The sequence below is a fragment of the Dasypus novemcinctus genome, chromosome 7 (genome assembly GCF_030445035.2).
Source record: "Dasypus novemcinctus isolate mDasNov1 chromosome 7, mDasNov1.1.hap2, whole genome shotgun sequence".
Taxonomy (NCBI): Eukaryota; Metazoa; Chordata; class Mammalia; order Cingulata; family Dasypodidae; genus Dasypus; species Dasypus novemcinctus.
Window position 1 is genome coordinate 65796417 of NC_080679.1, and position 17656 is coordinate 65814072.

Below are 17656 nucleotides of genomic sequence, written 5' to 3' on the forward strand. Positions count from 1 at the left end.
ATTTCCTGCCTCTGCTGTAGCCTTGATATTGTTCAAAATTGCTTTTATTGACACTCATCAGCAACCTCCCACTTTCTCACAAACATTACTCCAAAACTTCTCTATTGTCCTGAAATTCCCTTTCCAACACCCATCTCCTTTTCTTTCTCACACGACATTGACTCAGAGAGAAAATGGAAATGAAAAGAGGAAAATTTCTTAATGTCCTTCCCCAATACCTTCCCCAAACCTGCTAATTCCTCCAATCCATGCTTCTGCTAAATGCTCTCCAGGACTAGAGTATTTCTCCACAATTTATCCCCAGATTTTTCTGGATCAAAATCTCCTTCTCTTACAGCCTTTTTCTTTACTGAAAAACTTTCCTAACTCATTTCCATATCAAAAAGATAAAAATACATAGTACTGTTAAGTTATTATCCATTGTTAAAAAAATTCTCCATATCTTCTCTTTCTCACCATCAATTTACTCTCCAATTCACTGCAAGTATGCTTTTATTGTATTTACTATATTAGAATTACTCTCTCTAATGCCAATCTCCTAATAGCCAAATTCTTATCTTTTCACTCTGATGGTCATGGCTTTCCTTTCTGAAAGTTTCTCCTCTCCTAATTATCTTCCATCTGAACATTCTTTCTGAATCTCCTTAGACACTTCTCTTTTATCTGTCTATCACTTAAACATTATGTTCCTAAAGATTCTTATTGGAGATTGATTCATGTCAAATGGCATGTTCAGGCCCCAGCCCCTGGTCCTGTGGATGTGAACTCATTTGTAAAACAGGACCTTTAAAGGTGTTTTAATTAGGTGGCCCAAACTGATTAAGGATGGACCTTAATCCAATGTGGCTGAAGTTCTTATAAGCAAAGGAAATTGGATACAAAAGGGAAAAAACCAGGGGAAGCAGTCAGGAGCTGGAAGTCAATGTAACACAGAAGAAAACTGCCATGGTCATTGCCGTATGATAGCAATGCCTAGGAATCCTAAAGATTGCCACCCAGCCAGAGGATAGTGACCTTGGGAGGATGCAAACCTTCTGTTCTTTGGAATGGTGAGCCAATCAATTCCCATTGTCAAGCCAACCCATTATATGGTGTTTGTTTTAGCAGCTAGGAAACTAAAACAGGTTTTGGTACCAGAATGTGGGGTACTGTTACTGCAAATACCTAAAAGTATGGAAATGGCTTTGGAATATAGTAATGGGTAGAGACTGAAAGAATTGTGAGGGTTTAAAAAGGATTGAGAGCTGTCAAGTACATTTTTTTCATCTTAGAAGAATATGAAATTTGTCATGAACAGAAAGTTGGAAGAAATATGGACATTAATTAAAGGTAATTCTAGCAAGGCCTTAGATAGAAATGATGAATGTGTCATCAGAAAATGCAGGAAAGGTTATCCTTGTTATAAAGTGGGAGAGGACTTGAAAAAATAATATTCTGATGTTGGATGGAAGGCAGAACTTAAAAGCAGGAACTTTGAGGAAATTTCCAAGCTAAGCGCAGAAGGTGCAGCCTAGTTTCTCCTTCAGCTTATAGTGAAATGAGAGAGGAAAGAAAGAAACTGAAGATTGAAACTTTAAGTACAAAGAAACCAGAAACTGAAGGTTTGGAAAGTTCTGAGCCTATCCAGACAGGGTGCTCTGAGACTAGGCCAGAAGCAACTCTATCAGGGACCTCCCTGAGCTTCCAAGAAGTGACTCACCAGAGGACAGGGTTCCATGTGAGACTTTAACTGAACAATCCTTTGCTAATAAGGGTATGACTGAACATGGACCGAGTCAGCCTCTTCATTTGAACTCAAGATTGGAAATGCAGTTATCCAGATGGAAATGTTTTTTTTTTATGATGGTTTGGACCCCCTGGAGCTACATACAAAGCCTAACAGGTTTTTGCAAAATTTGTATGAAGAGAAGCAATGCATGAAAGAGACAGAGAAGGGAAAAATACAAGGAAGAATGACTTCAAAGGCAGAATCATGGAAGCAAGTGATCTCCTCAGGCCAAGAGTGGGTACGCTTGTGTGTGGAAAGGACAGGTCCACCCTGGCACCTGGAGTGGGGAGCCTTGTGTCCCATTGTTCAGGGTGAGTGCTGACACCCCAATACTCAGAGAAAGTGGGACCTATGCTCCAGTGTTCTCAGAGAGCCTGGCCACCATTCCAATGCTCGGAGAGGGTAGGGCCTGCACCACAGTATTCAGGGAAAGCATAACTACTGCACAAGCTCTTGGAATGGGCCACTCCAGCAGGCTTGGGGGACAAAACACTGATCCACAGATGACTCTCAAACCGTGAAATCTAACGGAGTTTGCCCTGCTAGATTTCAGACTTGTTTGGGACGTGTGACTCCTCTTTTCCTTCCTATTTCTTCCTTCTGGAATGGGAAAGTTTATTCTATGTTTGTCCCATTATTGTAAATTGGAAGTAGATAACATGTCTTCTAAGTTTCACAGGTCCATCAAGGGAATTTTGCCCAGGATGGCCTGAACCTCTAACTGATTTTGAAGAGACTTTATACTTAGCATTGTTCTAAAATGGCTGTTGAGATGTGTGATGGAATGAATGTACTTTGCATGTGGGAAGAACATGTCTTTCTTTTCAGGGTTCAGAGGGTAGACTGTTGGAGACTGAATCATGTCCCCCACAAAAGGCGGCTGGTCCTACAGGTGTGAACCCACATGTAAATAGGACCTCTGAAGATGTTATTAGTTAGGGCATGCTCAAACTGAATGAGGGTAGACCTTAATCCAATATGGCTGAAGTCCTTATAAGCAAATGCAGGAACCTGGTAGTCAACAGAACACAGAAGACAAAGGAGAAGATGCTAACATGTGCATTACCACATGTTGGAAAAGCTAAGGAATCCCAAAGATTGCTGGTCAACCAGAAGATACTGACCCCAGGAGGAAGACACCTTCTAGCTTCCAAAGCAACAAATTCCCATGGTTAAACCAACACATTGTATGGTATTTGTTTCAGCAGCTAGGAAATTAAAAATTCTCTTTTGGGTTCTCTTTTTCTCCTTACTCCAATATTCTTTCAAAGTTATTTTTAAATGTTTTAAACACTTTCTATGTATGTTCTTTGTACACCATACCTAGACAATAAGCCCCTTAAGGATAAAGATGTGCCTATTTTCTGGATCATTTAACACCCTCTAGCATAGAAGTCAGTAAATACTCAGCAAGCTAGAGATACACACTTAATGCTTCAATAAGCAAAATAATTATTAGAAAATATTAAAATACAGCAATAATAGTAAAAAATTAAGAATAGCCTGAACAGGTTAAAAAATTTCTGTTTACTCGTGGTCAAAAATAAAGGAGACTTCTTTTTTTAATGTTCAGTCAGAGAAAGATGAAGAATTAGTGAAACCTAAAATTAGTAGTCAAATGCTTAAGATAACATCTGCATCCCAGGAGGAGATTTATTCATACTATCATTTGAAAAATAAAGACTAGATATATTCAGTCTTGAAATATATAGCTATTTAAGTGACCTTAAAAGGAAGAATTTAGTCATATACCTATTACAAAAGAAAATTTTACCTGGAGATGATTAAGGGAAAGGCAATCTGTCGAATCTTCAGCAAAACCACTGCTATCAGAATGTTGACTTGCAGTACGTAATAGATGATCTACAAAAAAAACAAATTAAAATAATATATATATAGTTATACAAAACTGCTAAATGAAACTTCAGTAAGAATGACATTATTATAGAAATATGGTTGCTGAAAGATATGGTACACAACACTGATTCTGTCTTCTTAGAAAAGTATGTAGTATGCATACAGAATTGTGGCTTCAAAGCATAATAGTTAACTCAAATTCAAATAAAAACTTAATCAGATATTCTACCAAAACCTTCAGTGATCATTGCTAATTAAGTTATAATTATGATGCATTTGGGTAAATCAATTATATCTTATTCTTAGAGGACAAATGACTGAAATAAAAAATAGCTCTAATAAAAAATACAAGTCCCAAAGTAAACCATTTCTATTATAAAAAGATATTGAGTCTTCGTTGGTGAAATTAGAAGTTTAAAAATATAGGGTGCAGAAACTTCTATATTTTCCTAGTAAGAAAATTGGAACATAATATAGGCCAATCAATTAAATAACTTGGATTCAAGTATACTTAAATGCCTCTGAAGTGTCAAATGACACATACATATTTATAAGTTACAAAATCATTCTTTTTTAACAATTACATGAAGCTCAGATAGGTTCATCTAGTACATAATATTGCTAAATTCAGAGAGCATAAAATCCCATTTAATTTTTCACGTCTCAAATTCTAATTCCTGGTTAGTGTAACCTGGAAAAAAAGGGGGGGAAGGGGCAACTAAGCATAGCAAACACCATCACACTCCCATCCACAATACAACTACCAGAATAGGAAAGAATTTACAATTATTACATGACTAAAGAAGATACTTCATGAGATAGCAAAGTTCCTCTGAACTTAAAAAGCAACAGGCTAAATATAGTGTGTTTACCTAATGCACACAGATTTAAAATTTGAACTATATTGGAAAGAACTAGATGTTTGAATAAAGTCCAAAATTAATTAAAGTTCACATGATTTTGAAGAAAATCCCACCCAAACCTCATAGTCCAGCCTTGAGCAATTTTGTATGGGTGATTTTTTTTTTCATCAAAAACTTAGGAGTAATCTTTTACTATTGTTTTGAAATTAATTAAAATGTATAATAAAATATAAGGAGTTGATATAATTACTAAAATCAGCTAAAAAGACCCAAAATGATGTTTTATATTCTACTTAATAATAACTACAATTATAGCCATCATAGTACAATGCATTTTAAGTATAGCAAATTCCTCATAATATTAAATGGTAAGGAATATTACCCATTTTGTAGATGAAGAAACTAAAGTTAACTGACAGTGGTAAACTCCTTATAACTCCAAATTATGTAATAAATCACTGCTATACCATTTGTTTGATAAGTCTAGGCAACCTGGAATACTAATTAGGGATTAGGTACTAATTAGGCATTCTTTTAATTTAAAAAAATTACTAACATCTTATGTCACAGAAGTTATCACTGGAACTATGTGCCTGCATATCTTTCTCTTTTTTTAAAACTAGATTATGAGCATTCTGGGGGCAGGAACTCTATTTATTCCTTCCTTGTATCATCAAAAATGTTTGCCAAATGAATAAGTAATAATTATTTTCTTAAAGTAGTAACGGAACTAAGCTTAAATGATTTAGAAGTGAAATTGCCTATTTGGTTGGGTAAAAAGCAGTTGCTGCAGACCACAATGAAGCCAGCTCTGACTCAGGTTCTCTCTAGTATTTTTCGTATCTGCAGCGGTTCACTTCACAGTTACATAACCCTGTCTGAGCTCACATTGCCTAGGTTATAAAATAGACTACATTAGGCTTCAGAGGAGGTGTCAGGTAGAAAGAACAAGGGACCTGAGTTAAGTTCCTGCTTTGCTTTACTGCTGTAAACAATTATTTCTTTCTTCTGCAAAAGAGGGATGATAATAACTGTTCTATCATCTCACAGGGCCACTGCAGGAACCAAGTAGAAAATAAGTAAATCTATTTAGTAAACTGTAAATCACAATCCAGCTTCTTTTTTTTAAGATTTATTTATTTATTTATCCTCCCCCTCCCCCTCCCCCTCCCCCTCCTCCAGCTGTCTGTTCTCTGTGTCTGTTTGCTGCGTCTTGTTGTCTTGTTTCTTTGTCCGCTTCTGTTGTCATCAGCGGCATGGGAAGTGTGGGCGCATGGGAAGTGTGGGCGGCGCCATTCCTGGGCAGGCTGCACTCTCTTTCACGCTGGGCAGCTCTCCTTACGGGTGCACTCCTTGCGCGTGGGGCTCCTCTACGCGGGGGATACCCCTGCGTGGCAGGGCACTCCTTGCGTGCATCAGCACTGCGCATGGGCCAGCTCCACACGGGTCAAGGAGGCCCGGGGTTTGAACCGCGGACCTCCCATGTGGAAGATGGAAGATGCCCTAACCACTGGGCCAAGTCCATTTCCCACAATCCAGCTTCTTTAATCAGGCATTTTGTTTTCACACACACAAAAACAGGTCTCACTAGTAAAATAATTAAACTTCTGTCCTAACTAAAAATATAAGATTTTATTTCTAACTAGAATCTAGAAAGTTAGAAGAAATGTTACAGTGGGAACAAAATAATCTGGAAATTGTATTTGTCCATATTATTAAGAACCAAAATAGAGTGCATGTATATATTCTGCTAGACAAAAGAAAATATTGTATGTCTTCTATAACAAGAAAACTGTTGAACTGCTCTCAACATATCCATTGAATGTTAGCTTGTGACATGAACTGAGTTACTAAACCTCTTTGGGTCTCAGTATATATATCCCTGGACTAGACTTGAGATTAAGATCATTGCATACCAAATACAATGGATGTGTCATGATGATGGGAGAGAGTGTTGCTGTGGGGGAGTGGGGGGTGGGGGCGGTGGGGTTGAATGGGACTTCATATTTTTTGAATGTAATATTTTTTTAAAAAATGAATTAAAAAAAAAAAGATCATTGCAATTTAAAAAGTCCTACTATTAAGGCATGAAGTATTTTTAAATATGTACTATATGCATTTTTACTAAATTTGTGAAATGAATGCTTTACTACTGATATCAATTGTGATCATGATTAAGCTTATATACCACTTTATCAAAATTTGATAAGCTACCTTCCAAAATGAATAAAACACCCTCTCCCTCTCTTAACACACACAACGCCATTTTACCATTAATTTACAAAAATTTGATTCATAAAGATATTAACATTTTTGCTTATGTACCCAGAAACAAGAGACTTAGTATTGAGAGGAAGAAAACCTGACATGATTACAAAACATATTCCACCTTTCCAACCACAGTGAGTTCTCTCTTAAAAAGACAACCTTTTGACATATGGAAAGCTGGTTTTTCCATTATATACCTAGTCTACCCATCTAATGCACAGACTCCTTAATGGCTATAAAGATTGCCTTATAATCTACAGTTCTGAATACTGTAGACATGTTATCTCACAAGTTTGAAAAAAAAGTCTGGAAACACATATATACATATGGTCTCATGAGCTTACAAGGGGAAGAATATTAAATAGGAAAGTTCATTTTGTGCCTGGTCAGAACTGTAGTGACCTAGTAAGAGTGAAGCTCTTTTTCCTTAGTACTACATTGCAATGAAAGAAAAATTATATGCAAATCTTCTCTTATGAAGTAATTTCAGAGACCAGGAGTGAACAAGCATGTAATTTCCTACTCTAGAAATATACATATGAATTTTTGTTTTAAAAAAAAAACAGGGTAGTTCAGCATGTGCAAAGTTTTAAAAATAAATAGTCCTACCTTCATTGGTCATTTTAACTTCTTTACTCCCTCTCTTCCTTTTACTAAATCTCAAAAACTTTATGAGGTTAAAGAGCAGATAATTTTTTCTTGTTTCAAGTTGAAAGTGGAAGGAATGAGTTCAAAGGTTCTTTGGTCAATAAATAATAATTCAAGTAAAGAAAGATATCTATAGGTACTCACTTTTGAGTCACAGTTTGAATTTAATTCAACTTGGTTTAACCATTGCTGAGAGACTGATATTTTTGCCAGAGGTATATTTATGTATTATATACCTAGGATTCATACTTAAATAATGAAAATCCAGAGACAGACATTCAAATATGTTTTTTCAATCATAACAGTGTAATATTAGCCCCAAACCCATTGCTCTATCACTTTGCATTTAGCCCTTAGCCAGAACTAAAATATATTTAGATTATACAGAATTGTGTGACCAGATCATTACAGGTTAATGATCTAGTTTATGAGCATAAAAGAAGAAAATGCAAAAAATTCTATAACCAAACAATAATGAAACATGCATATACCTATGTTTATAATATTCTTCTTGCACTTATAGGTACTTCAAATACAGATAGATAAAACTCCTTTTCCAAATCAACTGGCAACACTATGTTATTGCTCTCAGAAATGAGTGGGTATTAGTCTACTCACCTTTTTTTGATTTGGTAAGACCAAGCTGATAATTGGCTGGAATGTGAGGAGACTCTCCCTCAGTACTTTGAACCTAAGGAAGGAATTTAGAGAGCTGAAGCATTTTGTACATTTAAATGAACGTAAGACATATTATCTTGAAATTGTTAGAATACCTCACAATTCAATTTTCTAGTTAACAATGGCACTGCAAGATTGTAGTTAGTAAAAAAAAAGATTAAATGGTTGCATGTCTAAACTACATTTTTTAAATAGGTGGAAAATAGATGCAGAAGAAAAAGTTATTTTCTAAATGCTAAACTTCAAAGTGTAGGGTCAATTCTGGCAGATACACTAATACACTCATTGCAGCAGACCATGACTGACACCAGCTGAGGTAATTGCAAGTCTTGCATCTTTGAAAATGGAACACCATGTTCCCATTGCAAAATTTTCTAAAATCCTTCAAATTTTCAGGTATCAAAAAACATTCATGTGTAAAGAGGCTTGGACCTGACATAAATGTTCTTTTAAGGCACACCTTGGGAGTTTTAAGTGGAAAAGCAGGTTTCATTACTGAACTAAAATTTTGAAAGATCTTAACCATAAATTCTCCCTAAAAACTCTGCTGAAAGAATGTATCAAATCTACAAAAGTTGTCTTCTTGTGCTATGTCTTTTTTTCCTACTTGCACAACCACATATAATTTAGGAATTTTCACATTCCTATTCTGCACCTTCATCCTCCAAATACACTACCTGACCTAAGATTACTAACTCTATAGTAAGATTAGACATTTGGAGGGCAAGTGTACTTTATCCTATAATGAATAATACTTAAAATAGTATTATCCTAACAAATAGTAATATCCTAACAAAGTAGGTGTACTAGCCAAACATATAGGTTTTTGACCCTGACCAAATCGAAGAGTAAAAAGCAAATAGGTTTTAGGTAACAACACTGGTGGTTTTGGGCAATGAATCTACTCAAGAATTAAAAATATCCCGTATTGGGGAGTGGATATAGCTTAAGTGGTTGAGCTTCTGCTTCCCATGTTTGAGGTCCTGGGTTTCAATCACTGGAACCATCTTAAAAAAATAAAATTAAATTTAAAAAGTAAAAAAAAAATTAAATTCGTAGGAGTAAGAGTGGAATGAACAATATATTTTTTTAAAATAGCCCAAAGGTTAAAGATATTATTACCCAATTTTTGGGATATCTTTGTTCTGTTCCACACAGTTGCATGAACCCATGTTTATGAACCTTTTGAAAAATGAAATCATACTTGTCATTTAAAACAATCACCTCTAAATCAGATACATAAAAAAGAGTCTACTATTCTTTTTTATTTAAAAAATGTAATATTATATTCTACAGAGTAGGAGACACAAGTTCAACAGGAAAACCATTGTTTTGTATGCAAGGGAACAAAATGCATTTTCTTCTTATATTCAACAAAAGGTCTATTATTAGTCTGTATTCGGGCCTAGCCTACTTCAAAGAGTTTTCTGTAAAGTAAATATCAACCAGACCAAAAAAGTATAACAGAAACCCAAATGCCTCTTTAGTTATATTCTAGGAATCATGGGTTAGACACAGAGTTTTGAAAAAACTAAATTATCCATTATTTTTAAATGTAGAATTATCAGATATTCTTTTCCTCTTTCTTTAGACTTAAAATTGTCCCAAAAGAATAATACAATTTAAAAGTATATCCTTAGTATGCTATCCTTCATGATGCTACTTTATAGTAAGAAAAAAAGTGTTTCTCGCTCTCATAAAATTCAGAAGTAAATAAAAGGGCACCAAAAAAAAAAAAAAAAAGCTAAAAGGTTCACATTTTACTAATACAACTACTAAAGTAGAAACTGTCTTCTCATTTACTAAGCAAAATCATAGAGCAGTTGTTGAAGAGAGAAAGACATGCTACTGATGATGGTTGAATTTCTTAGCTTATTGTGTTTTATTATTGATCACAATTAAGCAAAAGAAAGCAGGCAAATTTGAGATGGAGTACACCACAGAGAATTCTAAATCAAATATAGAACTTAGATTTATTTATGTGGCAGGCTTTCCCCTATTCAATGGATACAAATCTTCCGTAGAACTCTGGTTATTTGCTATAGTTGTCTCTCATTTATTTAACAAGAATGGCAAAATATTGATAACTGATTTGAGTGTTGGATAATAGGAGTCTACTATACTATATTATCTAACTTTTGGTTGAGACTGAAATTTTTCATAATAAAATGAAAACAAAAAAAAGAACCCCACTAAACCAAAATGATCAAATCATTTGGTTTCAGTGGTTTGGGATTTAAAACTATGAAAACAGCTTTAAAGTAACTCACACATTAGGGCTATTTCATTTCAGAAATGTTTTAATAAACAAAAAAATATACCTTTATCAATGTCCTGCTAATATGCCTCTTTTTTTTTTTTAACATGCCATATTTATCTTGACTAAGATGCAACTTCTAGGTACTACACTACTATGTTACATTCTTTAGCGCAGGTAATGTGTGGATGTTTTAACTGAGTTAATCTTTCATCAAAAAGTCAAAGACATGTATAGTACTTTTTAAAAATCAAAATCACAGCCTCAGAGATTACAATTCTGCCTAATTTTTAATGGCATCTCAAAAAAATTAAAAGGAAAACATTATTTTTCCAAAGAAGTATATGGGGCTGTGCATCAGATAATTTGAGTTCTTATCTAATTTCAGATCTTATGAACTTATTTAACCTTTATCAAGTTGTATGGTGTAGTTAAAAGTAGCAGTGTTTTTAATCAGAACTTGAATTCAAGTCTTATTCATGTCATTTTCTGGCTAACTGGCTTAAGATAATTATCCATGATAATTATTTCAGTTTTCTCACTGGAAAATAAGAGAGTAAGACTCCAACTTCTTAGATCCTTACAATGACCAAATGAGATTGTAAATAAAAATATTATGAAATAGTAACATGAAGATTTACAACATCCTGCCATTCCCCTGGATCTCTCTACACTGCCCCTCCCTCTCCAGAAAGGCAGTGATATCAAGGGGAATATTACATCCCTCAGAAAGACGTAAAGAGTCACTACTGTAACATAATATCAATTGCTAGGAAGAAAAAAACCACCACCAAAACCGCCCACATGCCCACAACAGAAATGCTTCCCCATCTCTAAAGTAAGAAATATGAAATGGGAATTCAAAGATCCTTCAATGGGCTAGTTTATGATTCTATAATTATTTACAAATTTCTGTCTTAAAAAAACTCTCAAGTTTTACATATGTACATACATACATATGAATTACTTTTACTGTCAGATAAATACTTTTTAAAAAAATATTAACTTAGGTCATTTAAATGAAAACAAAATAAAACTTAGCGGTTAACTGAGTTTTGAGGTAACAGATATCTGTGCATGCCATGTGTTAGACTTCATATTCTATTGCAGATGCAATACTTGCCTTTAAAAAACATAGAAGAAATTTGGAAGACCAAAAGAACAAGTTTATCTGTCAAATATCTGATTGATTTGGGATTATTTTAACTCAAGCCAAAAAGCATAATAGAAAATAATTCTGAAACTTAATAGCTAAAGAAAAGTAATGAAGAATATTAGTTAAATCAACAGTCAGTGTGAAGACAAGACTAGGAACAGTGAGTGAAACTCTAGCAGCTTAAAAAACCATGTATACATCCAAGAATAGCTATATTTTAATATAAATTCATTTATAGAGCAAAAAAACACAGAACAAACTTGTCTACAGTATACATTGATAAAAGTCCTCTTCCTCTGTAACACTTAAGAGTGAGAAATTTTTCTTTTAGACCTAAAAGGAGAAAATTACTTATTAAGCAGGATCATTTTGGTTTAACTGTGAATCATTCATCCTACTGATCTATGGCTCCAAAGAGTTACCATGATATATTTTCAATGTAAACCACTCAAGGAAAACTCAGAAATGATCCAAGCAAGTCATTAAGAATGAGAAAACTCAAAAGTAGGGTTTTACAAGTTTTAGACATACTGAAACATTTTAAATAGTCTATAAAGCACTTTTTTTAATAATGCAAAATGACTCTCAATTGACAGTCCCACGGATTTTTTTCATTTTTTGTTTTGTTTTTTAAGCCAGTTCTATTCTCATAGGCCTGGATCAGTCTTGTCATTTATCTCCTTTTACATTTAAATATTCCCTCTCTTTGCTCTTGGTGACTGTCAAATGAGTCTGGCTACTTCTAAGCTACTAACAGTTCTTACCTCCTGCCTCAGAGAACCTAAGCAGCTTCATACACAAATCCACGTCTGCAACATTTTCTTCTTCCTAGCCACCCCAAAGCATCCGATGTTCACTTAATCTGTTGAGAACTGCTTACTGACACACACACACAGAGCTCTAATTTATATAATCTGGCTGTTTTTACAGGAAAAAAAATTTCCCAATGGGAATCAAACCTCAATGGAAAGGAGTCCAAAAAGAGGTAACCATCTACTTTGAATGGGATCTGAAAATTTCCTTCAATAAGATTGTTCTCATCGTTTGTCAATATGATTTAGATCATACTTGGAAGAGGAAATAAAAGTAACATATTATTTCCTTTCTTTATCCATTGTTCTACAAACTCTCTTTAAAGTTCCCCAATAGATAAAAATACAATTCTAGGAGGTTTTTAATTTATATTTTAAATATATCTTAAGAACAAGGATTCATTATCGCTAAAACTCCCTGTATTTACAATTTAGCAATGGTGACCATAGTATATTCTTTTTCTGAAAACAAAAATCTTCTATTATTCTTCAACCACCAAAGCATTAATTCTGCACCTAAAAAAAATGTTTACTTCAGTGTCACAGTACTCTATTAACTGTTCTTGCCAGCAGAGGGAGCAAAAAAATAATCCACCATCACCAAACGATAAATTAACTTTACATCAAAATGCAATTACCCTTCATAAACATTTAAAAGATCTATCGTGTAGGATATCTTAATAATTTAAAAAGGGAAACTATAGCTTTGAATTGAGGAATTCTAGAAATTAAAAAGAAGGAACTTCTTTGACTTATTTAAAAATACACATATATGAGAATTTTCCAGTCTGAGTCACCAATATCAAATTTACAACTAATTAACACAATTTGTCTAGATTATATTCTACTACTATATTAAAATAAGAACTCTGATAATCATATCTGACTGTCATAGAAGTCAGTTCTTAATGGAAAGCAAAGACTTTAATTATCTGACTACTAGGACAAATTTGGATCAAAACAAAGTCAAAACAGCATCAAACAGTGAAATGGAAGAAACAGAGGTTTTAATAATAAAATACGTCTGTACTCAATATAATGAGAATGAAATTATATTAGGAATTAAAGAAATACAGGGAAGCATAAAACATAGAAATAAAGGAGAAAACTTCAATTTCCTGCCTCCATCTCTATAGTTCTAATATAAGTATCAGGTCCTGCTATTAAAAGCAGTTTTTAGCTGAAGAATCTCATCAAAACCAATCTCTTTATCTTGCCCAATTCAAAATTTATATAAAGTAGCAGGAACATCACTGGGCAAAAATGTAAAATAACCTAAATTGGGTTTTCTAAGCCTGTAGAAACACTATTCATTAGCCTTTCAAACCTCATTCCCTACCCTGTCTTTCAAGCACATAATATGTTTTTTTCAGTCCTTATCCAAACCTATGCTTACAGTTTTTGTCACAATTTTTCTTATCATGGAGATATATTAAGTAAAACTTGCTCAAAGCACACAGCAATTCATTGGCAAAGACAGAACTCAAACTCCTATTTGATTATGCAAGATGACTGGAGTTTGAATATACTATCGCGGGACTTGCTTAGACATTAAAATCTTAAAGTGAGAGAGAAAGGGTGTGAAAGTCCAAATATAAGTAGGGAATGACAGAGTGTCTACAAGAGCTGATGAAATTCTGACATCACAAAGTCCTGTGATCAATTTTTGGTTGTGAAAGACAATAAAAATTAGAGGAACATATTTTTCTAGTATAAATCTACTAGCCACCTTTCACTTTATAACATTTTTTGGCACTTCTTTACCTAATTTACCATTTAAAAGAGGCCCCAGTAATTTTTCACCTACCTCTTCCATTTCGAAGGAGTCCTTCTGTTGTGTCATTATATTTCTTATGGATGGGTTTGTCAGCGGTACAAGCTCTTTTTCAGGTGGGGATATATGGACATTGCTATTTTCCAGCTCACTGTGGCTGGACATGTTGAAATCACTACTTAAATCAGTTTCTATAATACCAGATGGTTCACCTAGTCTAGTCTCAGGACTCTGAGATTCTTTACTTTCTTCACTTTCAGTTTTTTCATTAAAATTACTATTTGCTTCACCAGAAAGTCTATCAATGTCATCATTCTCTGTAACAGTTGCTGAACTACCTGATACCTCTTCTTTAACTGTAGCCAACATAGAAGATGAGTCTTTCTTCTTAACAATTTTTTGAGACTTTGGATCATTTTTATTGCCACTTTCTTCACTCACTGAAACATTTACAATCTTTGCTTTTTCAATTGCTGGGGAAGGACTACTACCTTCTCCTTTCTCTGCTTTATCAACACATAAATTTAGTTTTGATAGTGTTTTCATTAAACGATTTGCAGTGTTACTTCGAGTTAAAGGTGGTGGTGAGTCTGTCTCCTTGTTAGAGGTCACTGAGGACATACTTCCAATTCGCTGCAAGGGAGTTCCAGAGACTTGGGAATATAAAGAAGAAAATGCATTGGCAACAGTAGTAAGCACTTCAATTTGACGAAAACGACCTACAAAATAAAACATATTAAATTTATATAATGCGTACTTACACACACATACACACACATATATAATCTACACTGTTGAATTAGGATTCCAATAAACTAGATTGCCAAGAAAAATTATGAAACAATATCTTTCCTTATCTAACACTTACACCTCTAGATTTACTGGGCACAGAGAGGGAAGAGGAGTTTTACTCTAAGAATTTGAATTTATATTTTAAATTTAGCATGATAACACTGAAGATAATACAAAGGACTAGCTATTTATCCACAGCTGTGATTTTGTTCTGGATTGCATACTTCATTAAGACCCTTCCAAATACTCTCCCAAGAAAAGGCATATAAGTACATAATTGGGGACTGAGTGGGGAGATTCATCGATGTCTTAAAGTTGATTCATGAACCCCTAAAAAACCCATTTTTCAAATCTCTGGTGAACAAAAACAAAGAGAAAAATAGGCAGATACAATATGACAGAAATCATCAAATTAGCCATACTATTTTAGATATATAGAAAAGCACCTGAAATTGACTAACTTCATTTAATGCTTACAAGGGCCCTCCACTACTTCTTTCCTTATTGAACAACAACAATCTGAAGATAAGTATTAGGTTCTAATAATAAGTTTTGGGTTTTTTTTAGATTTATTTATTTATTCCCTGCCCCCCCTGGTTGACTGTTCTCTGTGTCTATCTGCTGCGTCTTGTTTCTTTGTCTGCTTCTGTTGTCAGTGGCATGGGAATCTGTGTCTCTTTTTGTTGCGTCATCTTCTTGTGTCGTGTGGGTGGCACCATTCTTAGGCAGGCTTCACTTTCTTTCGTGCTGGGCGGCTCTCCTTACAGGGTGCACTCCTTGCACGTGGGGCTCCCCTACGCGGGGGACACCCCTGCGTGGCAGGGCACTCCTTGCACGCATCAGCACTGCGCATGGGCCAGCTCCACACGGGTCAAGGAGGCCCCGGGTTTGAACTATGGACCTCTCATGTGGTAGACGGACGCCCTAACCACTGGGCCAAGTCCATTTCCCTCTAAGAATAAGTTATGGCAACACTTAAGTATACCAACAATTGGGTGGGGAGAAGAATGGGTAACTGTAACCTCTTTAAATATAATAATAAAAATTTAGAATAAGTAAAACACTTACTGTGCTTTCTTATAAAGGGTTTTTAAAGTGAAAATGTTATTCACATTCTTTAATGTGATTATTTTAAATCTCATTTAGTAACTTTCTGGCACAATTCCTGAAAATCAGTAAGGCTTTAAAAATTAGACCATCTTGCTGTGGATGCTATAATTTTAAAATAATCTGCTAACACTTTAAAACCTTACTTGTTAAAGCATAATTTGGGTTTTCTACTTCCATCCGTTGCATCTGAGCACTCAAAAATACTTTAATATCTATTCCTCTGGCAAATGACGATGAATTAAAAAATCTTGATGGAATTTTAGAAGCAATATCTGGTTCATCTCGTCCAAATCCAAGATTATAAAGAATTTCTTCAGGATCTTCCTCATAAAGTTCCAACAACTCTGAAACACTACAAAAAGAAAAAGAAAAAGAAAAAGAAAGAAAAGAAAAGAAAAGAAAAAAAACCATGAAAACATTAACTCTATAGTTCTCATCACATTATAAATGAATATTCTTGCTTTCCTGTGATAAAATCTTTCTCTACAGCTTATGCTCTTTAAACCACTATTTATTTCAGCATCTTTATAACATTGTATGTACTAAATTGTATGTATAATCTGTTAAAAGGGCCCATTTTCTCAACCTGTTTGTGTTGGGAAAAAGAGTTAACCCCTAAGAACACAGTCAGTAAGAGAAATCTACATGAATCCTCACCTTATTTTTTTTGTCATTTTAACAAATTCACAATAAAGAAAGTAAAACAACTAAAGGACAGATGAGAAAGAACAATACACAAATTAAGGAAGAAATGAAAAGGAAAATTACTCTAGGAAGACGGTAGAACTTTGGTACTAAGGGACATTCTGTGGAACTTGAGCTTATCTGCTCTTTGGCTGTCCTAGAAGAGGCAATACAGGTAAATAACCTGATCTCAGAAAAATGAAGGAGGAGCTTATTTTCACTTTCCCTCTAACCCGTTCCACTTGGTATGTAGGAGGAATTAGGTAAGGAGAGTATGGTTTACAAAGGTAACTTCTTGTCCTAATTCTTTTGGGAAATAAACCATTGGTATATCTTCCCTCTGATATGAGAGGGAACTGTACTTTCTGAGAGTCACTGGAGAAAACAGCAAAGTGAGAGAGGGAACATAAATAGAAGGAAATTTTGATATATTTCAGAAAAAATGCTAAGACACAAACACAAGAATTTGGACAATGTAAAACTGATTCTACAGGCATATGTACTGGCTTCTTTGAAAATAAATCTATGCTTAAATTACAAAGGTTTATTCTGATTTTTAGGTCAGAGTTAACTGAAGTCTCCTGATGGAAAATCTTGGCCATGTACAAGTATAAGTTATTCCACTATGTATAATGAAGTGTTCAAAATAGTCATTAATCCATTTCAGCAGCATTATAACCTATTTGTTGCTTTTACTTTAATTTCAATAAATAAAATTTTCTGTCAATTTTGCTGGTACAGGAAACACTTTGGATTCTACTTGATTTCATACTATTAAGGCCAAACCCCAATTTTTTTTAAAATAGGAAGGGTAGGTTATCTATAACACAATGTAATCCCACTATAATTTCATAATTAGTTACCTTGAAACTGTCCCACTACTTTTCCCAGATCCAGTAGAATTCATACTCCTCCCTTTCTGGTGAAACTGTAGTCTTCTCTCTTTTGCCAAGATATTATTGCTATAAACACAGATTTTATAAAACTTT

General features: G+C 34.3%; 1 protein-coding gene across 16 annotated transcripts in view; it reads right to left on the reverse strand.

Annotated features, from left to right (window-relative positions):
* Window positions 1-17656, reverse strand: part of ITPRID2 (ITPR interacting domain containing 2) — an 87753-nt gene that overhangs the window by 15568 nt on the left and 54529 nt on the right. For all 16 annotated transcript variants that reach the window (XM_071216234.1, XM_058300547.2, XM_058300548.2 and 13 more), the window contains 5 exons: window positions 17531-17629; window positions 16127-16335; window positions 14115-14800; window positions 8023-8095; window positions 3543-3631 (listed from right to left, as the gene is read on the reverse strand). In XM_071216234.1, coding sequence (XP_071072335.1) covers window positions 3543-3631; window positions 8023-8095; window positions 14115-14800; window positions 16127-16335; window positions 17531-17629 — 1156 coding nt within the window. The remainder of the gene's footprint in view (window positions 1-3542; window positions 3632-8022; window positions 8096-14114; window positions 14801-16126; window positions 16336-17530; window positions 17630-17656) is intronic.